Genomic DNA, 15,728 nt, shown 5'->3' with positions numbered 1-15,728 from the left:
GCCGGCTGCCCGTGGGCTGCGCTGGGAGCTGCCCCTCTCTTTTGCAGCTCAAAAGCCCAATCGTTAGTCGCCGGGTGAGAAAACGGAGGCAGAAAGTGGCCGGGGGACCTGCTGGTCTCGTCCCCGCGTTTTTAAGGCATAATTAGCAGGAAGGGGGTGCTCCTGCGGGGCTCCGTCTGAGGAGGGTGGCAGGACCGGAGCCGGCCGAGCTCCCCATCATCCCGGCTGCAGCTGCCCGGGTGCACGGGAGAGCAGCGGAAAAGGAGGAGAGAAGAAGATTAAAGCGGGACTCAACGACCATTTATTTGGTTTGTGCATCGGATTAAAGCAGCGTTTCCTCCGTCGGATCTGCTGGCTCCAAAACAGCCTCCGGCGCTGGACGGGGACGGGGTTGTCTCGCTTGGACGTGACACCCGAGTGCCGCCGGAGGAGGAGGACGGACAGCTGCAAGGTTCAACAAGCTGCATCTGTGGCCTGCTTTAAAAAGGCATTTATTAGCTGTAAACCTCTGTTGTGACATATAGAAAACTGGGGAGAGGAGCGGGAGATCGATCAAGTTTGAATCCTGGTGAGAGTTCTTAGAAAAATGGTTAGAGGAAAAAAAAAAAAAGAAAAAAAAAGGCGGCTTTGAAATCAAAACTGTCCCGAAAATGAGCGTTTCTGCCAGTTAAAAGCCTTTAACGAGCAGAACTTTTTTGTGGTTTTGTTTTGTTTTGTTTTGTTTTTTCCTTTACAAACGTAGTGCATCTGCGATCATTGAGAATTACGGTCCGTCTAGAAAAGGGCCTGTGCTTGGGCTACGGGGAGGCTGCTGGTGGCGACAGTGCGCGTCGGTGAGCGGCGGCGTTAGATGTGTGCTTCGGAGGCCGGGCAGCCCGGCAGCAGCTCCCCGTTCACCACCGCCTCCGAGACCAGCATCTTGTCTTTGCCGGAATCCAGGCGCTGCTTCTTCAGCATCCTCTGATGGACCAGCGGGACGACGGAGAGCACCAAGCCGCCGATGATGGGGGGGACTCCGGCAAAATAAAAGGCCGCGTCGTAATTCCCAAAATAATCATTGAGGTATCCTGAAAGAGAAGAATAAGAGAGGTTGTAGCCATGTCAGTCTAAAGACCGACTTGTCTCCTCCTTCAAGTGAGAGCTGCAGCTTGCTTCAAGCATCGGATTTGGGGGGATTTGGGTTTTTAAAACAATCTTGTTTTCCATTGCATTCCTTGGGAGTTTTTATGCCTGGGATTAAAGGATGTGCGCAGCCAACATCGTGTAGCGAGGAAGCCAAGAAGGAACGCCTCCGCCGTCCTTGCTATTTAACCAGAACAGGACACAATCAGACACATCCCAAACTATCCCAAATGCGAGCTGAGACAGCCTTAAACAACCCAACATTTCAGGTGGCTCTTCCTAGCGCCTTGTCGGCTGGGACGTCGCAGGAAAAGCGGGCAGGGGCTGTTCCTCTGCAGGTTGCCTCTATCTGGGAGCCCCGCTTTGCTTACGGAATCCCAGACTGGTGAGGGCTGGAAGGGCCCTCTGGAGCTCCCCCCGTCCCACCCCCCGCCAGAGCAGGGGCACCTCCAGCAGTGGCACAGGACACCTCCAGGCGGGTTTGGAATGGCTCCAGAGGGGGAGACTCCCCCCCTCTCTGGGCAGCTGTGCCAGTGCTCTGCCGCCCGCTCAGGAGAGAAGTCCCTCCTCAGGTTGAGATGGAACTGCCCATGGTCACGTTTGTGCCCATTCCCTCTTGTCCTGTCACTGGGCACCACTGGAAAAAGACTGTTCCCATCCCCCCGGCACCCTCCCTTGAAGGATTGATAAGCGTTGATAAGATCCCCCCTCAGCCTTCTCTTCTCCAGACTGAAAAGCCCCGCGTCCCTCAGCCTTTCCTCGTCAGAGAGATGCTCCACTCCCCTCATCATCTCTGTAGCCCTTTGCTGGACCCTCTCCAGCAGTTCCCTGTCCTTCTTGACCCGGGAAGCCCCGAACTGGACACAGCGCTCCAGATATGGCCTCACCGGGGCAGAGCAGAGCGGGGAGGATGACCTCCCTCGCCCTGCTGGCCACACGCTGCCTGATGCACCCCAGGATGCCATTGGCCTTCTTGGCCACCAGGGCACATTGCTGGCTCACGGGCATCCTGTTGGCCACCAGCACTCCCAGGTCCCTCCCTGTGCCCAGCGAGCCCAACGCAGGAGGATCCCACAGCAGAACCCGAACAGCGAGACCTCTGCAACCCCCACGGTCCTTCAGGCGGGCGTTCAACTGAATTTGGCTGCCAGACGCAGAAAGATCAGAGGTGCTTATGCAGCTTTAGCTCAGCGATTGCTGATGCGGGCCTTCTGCTGTTCAAGGGCCAGCTCTGGCAAAGCGCTCGCTGTTTAGGATGTGGTGGTTATTGCTGTGCTTAAACACATACCCAAGTCTTGGGAAGACAGAAGCTCAGGTGTCTCCACTTGTAACTTTGATTCAGTAATCCAGGGGCTGAACTGACGGAGTAGCGATCAGTCCCCAGGTATCTAAAAGGCCTCCTAGAAAACTAATAGCTGCCAATTTTTAGCTCAGCTTCAAACAGAAATCAGTTAGTGTGATCTTGGGTTGCTCTCGCTGTTCCCCCACTGGTCACCTTTCACCAGCCCAGAGAAAGGCCCTGAGATGCTACAGGACATAGCACGAAGTGATGTTACACCCATATTTCAACCCCCACGTGACACAATAAGCCAGAAAATCCAAAACCGTATGCCTGTTCTCACGCCAAAATATCACCACGGGTGAAAGCTGCCACAAGCATCTGCTCCCTCCCAGCAGCTGGGTCCAGGTCCGGCACCGCGGCGCTACCAACCTGCTATCGGCGTACCCGCGGTCATGGGCACAGCCATCAGCCCCATGAGGTACCCTATGGCCTGGGACGCCTGCATGGGCCCCACCAGCTCGAAGGCGATGGGGGCCATGATGGTGGTGAAGCAGCCATCGCAAAGGCCCAGGAAGAGGCAGATGACAATGACGCCCTCGAACCCTTGGCACTGGGGGATCATCATGCACAGGATGCCCAGCAGCACAAAGGACACGACCTGGGGAGACAAAAGTGGGCACGTCACTGGGGTGCAGGATGAGTGGGGATGGGCCGCGGGAAGTGTCACGAAGATGGCACTGAACAGGTCAACGACATCAGCCCCTCCTCTGGACCCAGCAAGACCGTCCATGCTCTGCTCGTCTCTGAGAGACCCTTAAGAATAACCTTTTAAGAAGCTTTAGGAAGGATTATCTGCTGGATTAGCTGCTAGATTTCAGCAGTTTGTTTTTCAAAAAACACAAGAAGGTGAGGGGGTGTCCAGCAGGTTGGGAAGAGTCGGGACCACCGACTTTGGCTGCTGAACAGACACCAAGGCCTCAGGTCAAGCACGCAACTTCTCTGTGCACCTTTCTGTAGTAAATTTCCCTCCCTAACAACAGACAAGAGCGTTAGGTAATGGTCGGTAAAGGATTTGCGATCTGTGGTTGACAGCGACTGGGCAGCGTGTCGATACTCATGGAGAGATGCCATCCCCCGACCCGCGGCGGTTTGCCCGCAGCTGCGTGGGAGGGTCGGACACAACGTACCTGCAGGTAAATCTTCTTCAGCCCGGGAATGCAGTCCCCAATGCGGCCCGAAACCAAACGCCCCAGCCCCGACATGGCTCCGAGGCAAACCGGGAGGATCCAATCCTTTTTGGTTTCTTGAAATCGCTTCTCCACGTATTTTACCTAGGATGGAGGGAGGGACGCAAGGCCATGAATCCTCAGGAAGTTAATCCTCATCTCGCAAAAAGGGACAAGACTTCCCGCGGAGGGCTTTGTGGATTTGGGGGTGGTTGTGTGACCCTCATGTCCGCACCACACTGATCTGCACGTACCACCTCTGCCCACCCCAAACCCGACAGCTCCATCCTCTCCTGCTACCAACGCTTGTCCCCAGGAGCCACGGGAAGCAACGGCTCTGCCCACCTCGGCACAGAGGACACACAGGACCATTAAAAAGCTGTCTCCTCCTGTCACTACTCCTGTTTACAGGACGCGCCTGCAGCAGTTTCTTAGCTTTGCGGCTTTTGGTGGCTCTGTCCCTACTGCCCATCTCCACCTTCCCACCACCTCCTCGCTTGCACGGAGGAGCCCCTTCACTCCGGGCGAAGGGACCTCCCTCCCCTTCCAGTCCCAGCCGAGGCTCTCACCAGGTTCATGTAAGGTACGAGATATCCCAGGACAGCAGTAGCGATCCCAAAGGCCCAAATCCGATAGGTCTTTCTCCGGAAAACCCTCAAGCTGAAATACTTGCGCGTCTGGGACCAGCACTGCTGCCGCACGCTCCGGCTGCCCAGCTTGTCCTGCCCATCGTGCTGAGAGTCACAAGAAGGTGGCAAGATGGGCCGATAGGTCAGGGACAAGAATATCTGGATGAGCATTAAGGCACTGAGTACTTGGAAAGTGTGCGCCAGCCCGATGGCCTTCCCGACCATCTTCAGGAAGAAGGGGAGCGGCACGGAGATGAGGCAGCTGCCGCCGGCCACGATGCCGTTGGCCAAGCCAAGGCGGCGCTTGAAGTAGTGACCAAGGATGACCAGCGAGGGCTGGAAGGCAAAGGAGCTGCCGCAGCCGAAGAGGATCCCATACGTGAAATAACGGACTTCCAGAGACCTAGCGGGAAAAAAAAACACAGCGAGGTGGTTACGTTGCGCAGAGGTAAGGAAGCCTTTTTCCCCGCGGTCCTGCAAAACCTGGAGTCAGGACCCAGGTCTCACACACCACAGGTGCTGCACAGACGGTCTGACCTCAAGGAGCTTATTCCCTAGCCAAAGCAAGGATTATCCTCATTTCGCAGCTGGCCCGTTAAATCTTCGGGAAAATGAAGTCTAGCTGGGGAGTGCTTTCTGCAAAGAGGAGAAGGCAGCAGCCAACCTGCCCTCCTTGGGAAGTTGACCTAACTTGAATGGTTTTTAAATTACAGCAAACAAGGTTTTCTAAGGTAGGCAGGGAGGGTTATTTTTAGCTAGAAATCCATTTATTTTTTCCACTGAAAGGACAAATTGAAAACATTCTGCACCCAGTGTTTGAAAGCAGAAGGCACCAACCCTGCTGGTTATTAGGCACGTAGGAAGGGAACGTTGCATTTCTGCCCAAGCTCCAGGCTGGTTAATTAAGTTGTTCTTCTTTAAGCTCCTCTGGGAGCTTCAATTAGACGGTTAATAGATCTCATTTGTACCTTACATTGGTGGCTGCACTCAAGGAGGGAGTGAAGTGGCTGCTCTACAGAACAAGTGGAAAGTCCTGAGAACCTTTGGAAGGAGCCATTTCCCAATTGCCAGCCCGGTTTTCCCAACAGAAGCACCTGAGAAAGGAGCCTAAAGTGAGGCTGTGCAAATAACCGGTTGTGTTTCTCTCCAGATGAAGGGTTCTTTTCTTCCACCTCCGCGCAATGCATTCAGCTGCAAAAGTCTGCCACGAAATAGGGCATGGGAGGAGGGCGCGACGGAAACGTTTGGGCAGCTCACTGGGCAAGCGATGCTGCGCGAACGGGGTCTTTACTCCAACCCTGCGAATAACTCACGAAACACTACGTGCTGCTCGTGAAGCGAGCGAGAAGACAGCAGCCCAGAGCGAACGTAGCAGTTTGTAGCTGCGAAAACGTTTACAAGCGCATAATTTCTTCCGTTACACGCTCGTCTCTTTATAGCTAGCCAAGCACAACGCGCTTGCTGGACCCAACGGCTCAATGACAAATGACTGTCATGAAAGGCAATTTCCAGCTACTCCAGAACGAAGCCACATCAGAAACCCCCTCGGCGGGAGCCAGGCAAGCAGCTGGGCTGCGCGGGCTGTCTCCCGTCTCCCACGCACCAGCCCTGGCCAGCTCGCCTGGGTCGCACCAGCTTTGGTACTGCCGCTAAGCTGCCGCCTTGGATAAGCGGAGACAAATGCCGCGGTTCCCATCTGCTCCCCGTTGACGCTAGGACACCCCTGCACGAGCAAGGGCTTCTTTCAGCCTTGCTTCTTAGCCAGGATTTCCCACCCCGCTCGCTGGGAATCGGCCAGCTGCTCTCCGGTGGGAAGGGCAGCATCGTCTCCCTTGGTTAATGAGGTCTTCCATGGATAATGACATCTCCCGGGACAAGGAGGTCCCCCTCCAGCGGCTGCCTCTCACGTACAGCTCGCAGCGGGAACAGCCCTGGTTCAGCCCCGCTGGCAGAGGTTTGGGGGATTTCTCTCTGCAGGAGAAACTGGGCAGAAATTGTGGAGGGGAAGGAGAGGCAGATGAACAAGGATTCAAACCCCACCACAGAACACTTAATGGTGCAGAAGGGGAGGGCACTGGAGGGGCACTGGGGGGGGCATGTGAAGACAGCCCTGCTGAACTGACCGTCATCTCCCATTCCTCACGCCAAAAAAATCCCCCTTAAAACTGGAGGGAAGGTGAAGTCTCAACACAACTGGGATTTCTCTCTTCTTGAGGGTGCATAAGATCTGCGGTGGCTCGAGCTGATAACGAGCGCAGGAGACGCCCCGGTGCAAGGCAGCAAAGCGAGGAAAACCCTTTCCTCGACCCCATCCCTTTTGTTTGGGCAAAGCAAACCCATTTTAGAGAAATCAGGAGATAAAGGGCTGATCCAGCCCTGCCTCAGCCCGCCAAACCCGGGCTGCGTCTCCCTTTACAGGAGAGCAGCAGCTCCCTTTGTCCCAGTGCCCGGAGCCTGGCCGGCGCTTGGTGGGTCATCTCCAGCTGCGGCTGCGGGGAACTGACAAGAGGGGACGAAAAATAATAAAAAAACCCTTCTTCTCCATTGTTCTGGGTGAGCAGGAGCCACTACCTTCAAATTTCGGGATGGGCTTTCACCATTCAGGTGGAGCTCTGCCAAATCCCGCAGCCCCGCTGCTCTTCCTCCGGCTCGGCCGTGCCGAAGGCAGCTTCCCTCGCCGCGCTCCAGCTGCAAAGGGGCTCCTTTCTCCCTTAAAAGGCAGCCAAAGGAATGCGAACCGAGAGCGAGAAGGCAGGAAATGGGGATTTCAGCTCTGGAGCTCTCCTGGAAATAATATTCTTCTCTGCCTGTACTGTTTGATTTTTTTGGGTTTTTTTTTTTTTTTTTTGAAGCCCAACACAACAAGCCACTGGCAGCGATGTGGTCCCAGGAGCTCTTTTTCTTTGCACGAACATTTTACAATAGAGGAGAGGAAAAAAAGAGTCCGAGCTCCGTTGATTAGGAGGAAAGCGAGATTAGACGGGAAGCGCCTGTGATCTGCACTGCCGGGAGCCCGGGCACACCGTCCCTCAGGACCGACCGCACTTTCTCCCATTACTATTCTGTTTTGGAATACAAAGGGGTGGCATCTGCGGAGGAAGTCGCAGAGGGTGGTTCCTTCCACGCCGCTGCCCGAGATGGTTTTAGCATCCCAAGTGCTGCGGCTGCAGTCGGCGCCGGTCCCCGGGGCTTCGTCAGGAGGCTCAGAAGCTGCCCCCCCTCTGCCCCACTGTGATGGGGGGGGGGGTCCCACAGCTGGTGGCTCGTCACACGGCACGTATCCACAGGGATGCAGGGCTGGGGCGAGCAGGAGGGTCTCGTTGACCAGGGTAAAAGGGAGCTGGCGTCCCGCTGCCCGGGGCGGGCAGGGTGGAGCACAGCGCCGGCAAGTCACCCTCCGGGAAACTAGAGTGTATTTGCGTTAACAAAACCCACTTCTTGAAGCATTTTAATTAAAACAATATTGGTTTTAACTGAAATCCAACCCACAGCGATGTTTTTATTCAGAAAAACTGGGGCAGATGATGCTGTGGAGGGTGTCTCCATGGCGCCTTTGAGACTCCATTTAACAAGCGCCGCATAAAGGACCCCAGCGGTGACCCCTTTTTGCTCCCACAAAGATGCCAATGTCTTGGGTTGGAAAGACTCTCGCGTCAAAACAGGTAGACCCGCCATCCAAATGCACATCGGCGAGCGCCTGCCAGCAGAAATTCATGGCGCGGGATCAGCCGTGGAAAACGAGGAGCAGCAATCGCCCCGCGCTGCCGCCAACGTCCGAGCCACCACGGGAACCGCACGGAAACTCCCTCTTGCCAGGTGTAACCCATCAAATATTATTTCAGGCATTCATTTGCTTTCAGTACCGAATGCAAAATTGGTTGCAAAGTAGAATGATTTTGTCCACGAGCGTCTCTTTGGAGCTGCCCGCAAGAGGCGCCCCAACTTCTGGCGGCCTGTTTTAAAGATCACATGAAGGACCCGAGGGCTGGAATCCCATAAAACAAAGTCCCTCGCTCAGGTGAAATTCGCTCTCTTGTTATACAAGGGCGAAAGAGCAACTGGGTTCAATTTGGAGAGAAACGGGCTGTGGGCACGTGGGCGGCACGTGGGCTGTGGGGATGCCAGAAGACCTCCCATCTGGATGGAAACCACCTGCTTTGCCCCCCCCCAAAGACAGCAGCAACGTGTTGCAGGGAACAGTGACGAAGAGGAGCTCGCCGAGGAGCTGGACGGCCCCTCTGCAGCCTTACTTGGTGAAGGAGCTGGAGAGGAGTCCGATGAAGGCGATGGCAGCTCCCGAGGCTGCCGTGGTCCTGCAGCCGATGCGGTCGGTGAAGATGCTGACGATGGGAGAGCAGAAAAAAATCATGCCCATGGCCAAGGAGCCGACCCATGCTAGGGAGAGAGAGAGAAGAAAGGCGACGGTCAGGGTGGGACATCAAATGGGTGCCAGAAGGAGGACAACCAGGGACCGACTCCAGCTTTGAAGGCGGTCTCGGCAGAACGGCAGCCCCATCACGCTGTTAATGAGCAGCGCAGCTCATAAATAACATGGTTACCGCTCGCGCTGCCCGCTGGCATCACGGTGCCCCACGAGCCAGCCTGGCATCTGGAGCATCTCACCCTTTGCCTGTGCGATGGAGGCACGGCCAGGTTTTCCTTTTCTTCCCTTCCACTGGGTTCGTACATGTCCTGGGGAAGGCGCTGAGCTTTTAAGGCTTTTTCCTAACGGCACTTGCCGTGCATGTAATGCCGCCTCCACAGACGCCGCTTCCATAGGGGATATCTCCATGGCCAAAAGCCCCCCGAGCTCCTCAGAGCTCCCTGGCTTTGGCTATGAAGAGTTCCCTATCTCGAGGTACAGCTCTGCGTTTCCAGGTCCCACGCTCACCCACCACGGAGCCGGGACAGCCTCGCCTCCCCCTCGCCCCGCGTTCACCGGGGATTTCTCATGGCAGCCGAGCTGATGGGAGACACGCTGCGCCAGCTTAGACTACATCCCCGGCCCTGCCGGGCGATGCCCACGCGCGACTGTGATCTCACGTCTCCTTCCAACCCACCTCTGGAGAAACCCGCTGTCTGTCCGTCTGTCTTTTTTCAGAAACTTTTATTATTCACAGATTATTTCAGTTCATCATCTTCTCCCTGCCCTCCACCTTCTCTCTTTAATGGATTCTGTGACTATTTTGGGGAGGAACGGCAGGTTTTCAAGAAAAGCAATGCGGTAAGGAAAAAAAACCACCTCAGTCTACCAGCTCTGAGGAGGAGCAAGAGGTCCCTTCAGCATGGTGTGGGGCGGAGCAGGACAGACGGACGGACATGGGGCCCCCAGCCCTAGCCATCCCCCAAGCGGGAAAACCTCCTGGAGCATCTCCCGGCTTCAGGCGCTGGCTCTGGGCTGCCGAGCACCACCTGCCCCGCACAGACCCCAGGACGTGTGCTCCTTCCTTTTTTCATTCCTTTTTTTTTTGAGGGTTGTGTTGGGTTGTGGTTTTTTCTGCACCCAAACCAAGTGCTCTTGCGAACCCTTTTAGCACAGCCCCGCACAAAAACAACCCGTCCTTCAAGAGCCGTGAGATTTTCAGAAAATAGCCAGGTCCCTATTAAAAGCAAATCCCGGCTATATAACAGCCTCTCCAACCTCCGCCTTTCAAAAAGGACCACACAAAGAAGCCCTCGCTCGCCTGGGAAGAACCGACCCTTCCAAATTAATTACAAGTTCGCAAGGACCCAATTTACTCCCAAGTGTTCCTTAATAAATGCAGAGCGGAGCGATAGAAAAAGAAAAGCGGAGGCTGCGCGGGAACCTCGTGGGACGCGCCGGGCTCTCGTCTCGCCACCAGGCGAAACGCAAAAGGGCGAGGGAGAGGGCGAGGGAGAGGACCCCCCCTCTCCGACTGATTTTCTCGGTTATAAACACAAGGCACAGTGTAATGAAAGTCCTTCTAATAGGATTAGGTGGCACGGCTCCAAAGCGCCGTCCAAAACAACTCCAGGAGGGGGTGAGGGGTGGGAGCAAAGCCAAGATGGGAAAGGCTCGTTAAATTGGATAATATACTTCCAGAAATGTTCCTTCTACTCCAGCCAAGGCAGTAAAACGTTAGATGGCCCCGTCATGTTTGAAGTTTGTTATTTTTGGAAATTACTTTAAGAAACGCGGAAACAAAAGCATAAAGCAAAGTATTAAACTTAAAGGGCCAGATTCGGATCTTAATAACCCAGAGATTTACATGCAAATAAGCAGTATCAATCTCTGGCCCCAAAAATGCACACTCACCTGCGGAGATCAAAGCAAACCCGGGGCGAGAGGCTCAGCAACGGGCGCTTAAAAGCTCCTCCAGCTTTGGGTATGTAAAAAGGAGCTATCGCTCAATTAAAATTGGTAAACACACACACACACACACACATGAAAAAAAAAGAGTCCCGTGGCAAATTGCTCTACCTTAGAGAAAGGGCTTACCACAAGCAATGAATAAAAATAGGCTTGGGGAAGAACATCAAGTTAAAATTAGTAAGAACAATAGCCTCACTTCCAGAGCGGGGTTTTGTCTTCCCAACGCTTCCCAGCGAAGCCCCGGGAAGCCGGGAGGGCTGGGCGAGCTCCAGCGCTGGAAGGAAACCTCGGCAAAAAATCTGGGGGCAGGAGAAATCTGCCTCGGCCCCGGCGTGATTCACACCGAAACAGCCCCCAGACAGTGCGTTGCACAATTTACACACACACACTCCCCCCCGGTTTAGCCCCAGCGTCGACGGCGGCGATCTCCTTTCATCCTGGTCAGGGCAAGGCTGGTGGCAAGCCATGGCAGAAAACCACTGGTTTGGAAAAAAAACCCCAGGGTTCGGGTGAAGTGTAGTCCCAAACCTGCCGCTTCGGACATGGAGACGGAGTCGTTGGATTCAGGGAATGAAGGGTTTATTTTGGGGAATCTGTGTGATGCGGTAGTGAAGTTTCTCCTGGACTTTCCTGGACACGAAGGGCAGAGGCAGCCTCTCCTTTGGTGGAAACCAAACGGGGCTTAACCAGCCTGAGTCAGGGCTTCCCTTCAGCAGCTCCTCCGATGCTGGAGAAGTTACGACTTGATTTAAAGGGCACAGGGAAAAAAAAAAAAGGGGGGGGGGAAGGGAATCTTTCCTTCTGATTTCCACAAGGTTTGGATGAGACAGTTAATTCCTAGCCTGGCCACACCTCGCAACCCTCTGTGGTTGATAACCTGGGTGAGATATTGAAACACACAAAGACAGGCTCCCACAAGAGGCACGAAGCCTTATCAGCGGCGCGGTGCGATCAAGCAGCTCCTACAAGAAACCATGGACCCAATCCAGCTGAGGACGGGGCTGGAAGGAGCTCAAGAGCTGTGCAGAACTTGGACAGGAGTCGGGTTAAGGCTTGATGGAGTCTCAAGGTGTTGGGAGTCCAAGCAGCTCTGGGGAGCGCCAGCCGAAGGGGCTGGCTTTGGAGCTGCCCGGCTGGGTGCCACGGGGGAGACCCGGCTGGTGACAGCCAAGAAACCCCCTCTCCAAGGGATGCCCTTATAGGAACACCAAACGCTTCAGAAACCACTTTTTTAGTTAAAAAAAAAAAAAAGAAGAAAAAAAAAAGGCATTTAAAGTACTCTCCTTTTGTGAACGGGAGTGCAGCTGACTTCTGATTTGGGGGCTGGCAATATTAGAGGTGGCTCAACGCATGTTGTCCCTCCCCAACAGCCGCCTCTCTGCTGACCCAGCTTGGCACTGCGAGTTACGCCGAGACCAGCCATGTCCATGCCACCTTGCTCCCACCCGCAGCCCAGCCCGAAGGCTGGGGAGCAGCAGGGGAGCCGTGACCCCCCAGGTGCACCCACCCCACTCCTTGTTGTTTGCTCCAGCAGGGATGACAGAGGGCTGGGGGACAGCAGCAGCTCAAGCTGCCATCCAAGGCCAGGCCACCAGCAGCCCCAGCTTCTTCCAGAGCTGATGGGACCTTCCTGGTGGCCCTGGGGATGCTCTGGGGTATGGGAAGAGCCCAGCATGGGGCTGGTGGCCCTTTGGTGGAGCAGAGAGGTTGACCAAGGAGAGCATCCCACAGGCTAACGCTCCAGCTAAAGCTCTGCAAATTGCTCCTTCCCACCTTGACTTAACGAAGACAGCCAAACTGTTGGCCCACGGCAGATCCAAAGCAACACGGCCTTCAACACAGACAGAAGAACACAGTGGTTGAAGATCTCCAAGGGGAACAGTGATGCAGTGGTGTAGGAGATGCGGCCAAGCCGAGCCGTCCTGCCCGGCACCACTCACTCTGGGCTCAAGACAGTGTAAAAACCAGGGAGGTGACCCATTTGCCCACCAGCCCAACAACATCAAGCTGTGCCCACGATGGAGAAGCTCTGGGACCAGACGTGCCTCAGCCACCAGGTCCCCCTCGTACCAGTGGGTGACCATGCTGCTGGGGACCCTATGGCAGAGGAGGGCTGGCACGCGGGGGGTGAGGACCTGCAACGGGGCTGGTGATGCCGAGGGACCAGGGAGGGCTGTGAGCACCACCTCCGCATGTTCATGGCAGCAAGAGGTGTGTAGGGCCCCCAGGGTTGGTCCAGGTGGGTCCCACGTGCCAGACACCAGATCAGCTTTCTTTCCAGCAAGGCCATCCCAGAAGGATGAAAAACTCCTTCCTTGCCGGTATTTTCCTGAGCAGAAAAAGGTTTCTGGACACGGTGGAGCAGAGCAAGGTGGGAGCAGGAAGGTGAGAAACAACAGGGGAAAACAGGAGAAACATCAGCACTCCGAGACGCAGATCCAAACCCCCCCGGTATTTAGCTCATTGTTCCAAAAAACATCATTAAAAAATCATCCTGCGTAGTATTTGCGGCCGAGCCTATTTGTTCCTTTATAAATGAATCTCCAGGGAGAGAGAAGGAAGGGACATCGCTCTCAGCTGTGCTTCCCCGCTGACCCAAATACATCGGGCTGGAGGGATCAAGGGCCAGGAGGTGACCTCAGATCCGCCGCTGGAGGAAGTGTCTTCCCTCGCTTCCCGCGGCTTCTCCCGCTCGCGCCGCGCGGCTGGGACGGGGCGGCCGCTGGAGGGGACGGGGACGAGCCGCGGAGGGTCACCTGGCATTTCTCGGAGGAGAGATGGGGCAGCCGGAGGTAATTCACCTCCATCTCCCCGTCTGCACCGCTCCTCCAAGAAACGAGTCATTTCTTGACGCGTGTTTTGTGGGGACAGGGAAGCTCTGCTGGCGTGACAAACCTCATCACACAGCTTCAAAGCCCTTCCCAACCCTACCTGGCTCCCTTTTTGGGTGGCCTGGGAGCCCAGGCAAACTGGTGGCTCTGCCCACGCAGACGCTACGGGGTAGCGGACGGCTGTAACCTCCCCCCACCCCACCCCGGCTCTGCGGAGCTAATGCGTACCGGCCGCAGCACATCTGCAGTGCAAACGAAGCAGCTGATTTATCTTGTGCCCTTAAAAAGCAATTTGCGTCATCCCCTTGTTCGCTCAAAGTAAAGCCTGAAACGCTCCCGACCACTCGGCCCCATGTGCTCAACACCCCCCCGCGGACCGAGCCCATCCCGGGGAGGGTCGGTCAAGGCTTAAATAAAGGCAGACGCAAAGTCACATCTGAGGAGGCCACCGCGATGCACGGCAGGAAGGGAAACTAAGCTAAAGAGCAGCCCAACCGAAGCTGAGGAGCAGCAAGCCGAAGCTGAGGAGCAGCAAGCCGAAGCTGAGGAGCAGCCAGGCTCCTCTGGATGGGAGGTGGGGGGGGGGCGGTGCGGTGGCAGCCACCGTGCATCACGTGCAGCTAAAAGCCAGATAAACTCATGGATTGTATAGCAAGCCCCGCTTGGTACCATACCCTAAAGCTTCAGAACAAAGTCCTCCTTTATCAGGTTTGGCTGACTTCTCCCCCCTCCCTTCTTTCGAAAACAATTCCATAACAGCCTGAAAATTGGAATAAATGGAATTATTCAGAGGAATTATTCAAAGCCAGCTCTGGCTAAAGACCCTTTCAGCGTCCCGTTCGTGGTGGTAGTAGGAGAGAGCAAGGAAAAATGGGAATGCTGTAGAAGAAGTAACAGCTACCGTCACCGTGGCATGGTCCCACGACCATGGATAACACAACAGCTTCTCAGAGACCAGACCCAGCAAGCGTCCACGCAGTCTCTGCCATAGGAGCCTTATAGAAAGTCAGTTTTTAACTGGTTCAGGAGCACACGGAGCAGAGCAGGCTGGGAATGTACTTTCCTTTAAAAAAAACCCCACCACATCTTTCCTGATTGGGCCTCTCTGCCTTCCCTCACTCTCAAGGACACAGGGGACATTTAAGAGACGATGCCCAGGCCACCTCCTGTAACCGCTAAGTGACAGATATCAGCTTATGGGAGAGAAAAATCCCAATATTAGCTGCCCTGTGGCCACGTTAAGTAGAGATCTGTGGCTTCGCTTGGCAAGCAGCAGGCGCGGAGTGTTTGCCTGAGGTTCGTGCGCTGAACGTCGCAGAGAAACTCAGCCCCAGCCACATTTAGCATCGTTTCATTCCAAAACCATAAAATTCGACCCCGGTTCGAGCAAAATGGTGTTCGAGCTCACGTCCGAGCTGCATCACGTTCTCCCCGTCCGCAGCCCAGCTCCCGCTCGGTCTCGGAGGCTCCAGAGCCGGTCGAGAAATGCAAATTCTTGTGAAATCCATCCAAAAGCAACAAGGCAGCATGTGCTCTGCAGCTGAAACCCCCCGTGTGCCCAGGCTGGATTTTTCTCACCAGCACTACCCCAGGAAGGTTTTTCTTCTCCGCATCGCCTTCTGGCTTACAATTTTTGAGAGATGATTCACCTACCACACACCAAAGTTACCCAACAAATAGGAGCTAGTCACAACAACTTCATCTCAACACGAGCTCCCATCCACCACATCCCATCCAGACATCTTTGTGTGACCTACACCCTCAAGAAGGCTGGAGTCTTCTTACTCCAGTCTCTCTTGATGTTGGGAGACTCCAAGTTGGACCAAGTTTGCCCATGTCCCACCTCTCATGTTGCATCAAAAGCAACGTGGCCAGCAGGGCGAGGGAGGGGATTTTGCCCCTCTACTCCACTCTGGTGAGACCTCCCTGCCATGCTGACTCCAGCCTTGGGGCCCCCAACAGAAGAAGGACATGGACCTGTTAGAGAGAGTCCAGAGGAGGCCACAAAGGTGATCCAAGGGCTGGAGCCCCTCTGCTGGGAGGACAGGCTGGGAGAGTTGGGGGGGTTCAGCCTGGAGAAGAGAAGGCTCTGGGGAGACCGTAGAACCCCTTCCAGTATCTAAAGGGGCTCCAGGAGAGCTGGGGAGGGACTCTTCATCAGGGAGTGGAGCCATAGGACGAGGGGGAATGGTTTTAAATTGAAAGAGGGGAGATTTAGGTTAGATATTCAGAAGAAATTCTTTCCTGTGAGGGTGGTGAGCCCCTGGCACAGGTGGCCCAGAGAAGCTGTGTCTGCCCCATCCC

General features: G+C 55.2%; 1 protein-coding gene across 1 annotated transcript in view; it reads right to left on the bottom strand.

The window, feature by feature from the left end:
- Nucleotides 1–322: 322 nt before the first annotated feature.
- SLC16A2 (solute carrier family 16 member 2) overlaps nt 323–15,728 on the bottom strand; it is a gene marked incomplete at its 5' end in the record, with an annotated part of 35,535 nt that continues 20,129 nt past the window's right edge. Inside the window, 5 exons of the mRNA XM_082488243.1 lie at nt 323–1,067; nt 2,834–3,062; nt 3,592–3,735; nt 4,200–4,662; nt 8,510–8,654. Of these exons, the coding sequence (XP_082344369.1) occupies nt 847–1,067; nt 2,834–3,062; nt 3,592–3,735; nt 4,200–4,662; nt 8,510–8,654 (1,202 nt within the window). The 3' untranslated portion in view covers nt 323–846. The remainder of the gene's footprint in view (nt 1,068–2,833; nt 3,063–3,591; nt 3,736–4,199; nt 4,663–8,509; nt 8,655–15,728) is intronic.

The sequence above is a fragment of the Vanellus vanellus genome, assembly GCF_965231255.1.
Source record: "Vanellus vanellus genome assembly, chromosome: 10".
NCBI lineage: Eukaryota > Metazoa > Chordata > Aves > Charadriiformes > Charadriidae > Vanellus > Vanellus vanellus.
Note: the sequence above shows the minus strand (reverse complement) of the source record. Positions and strands in the feature narration are given on the sequence as shown.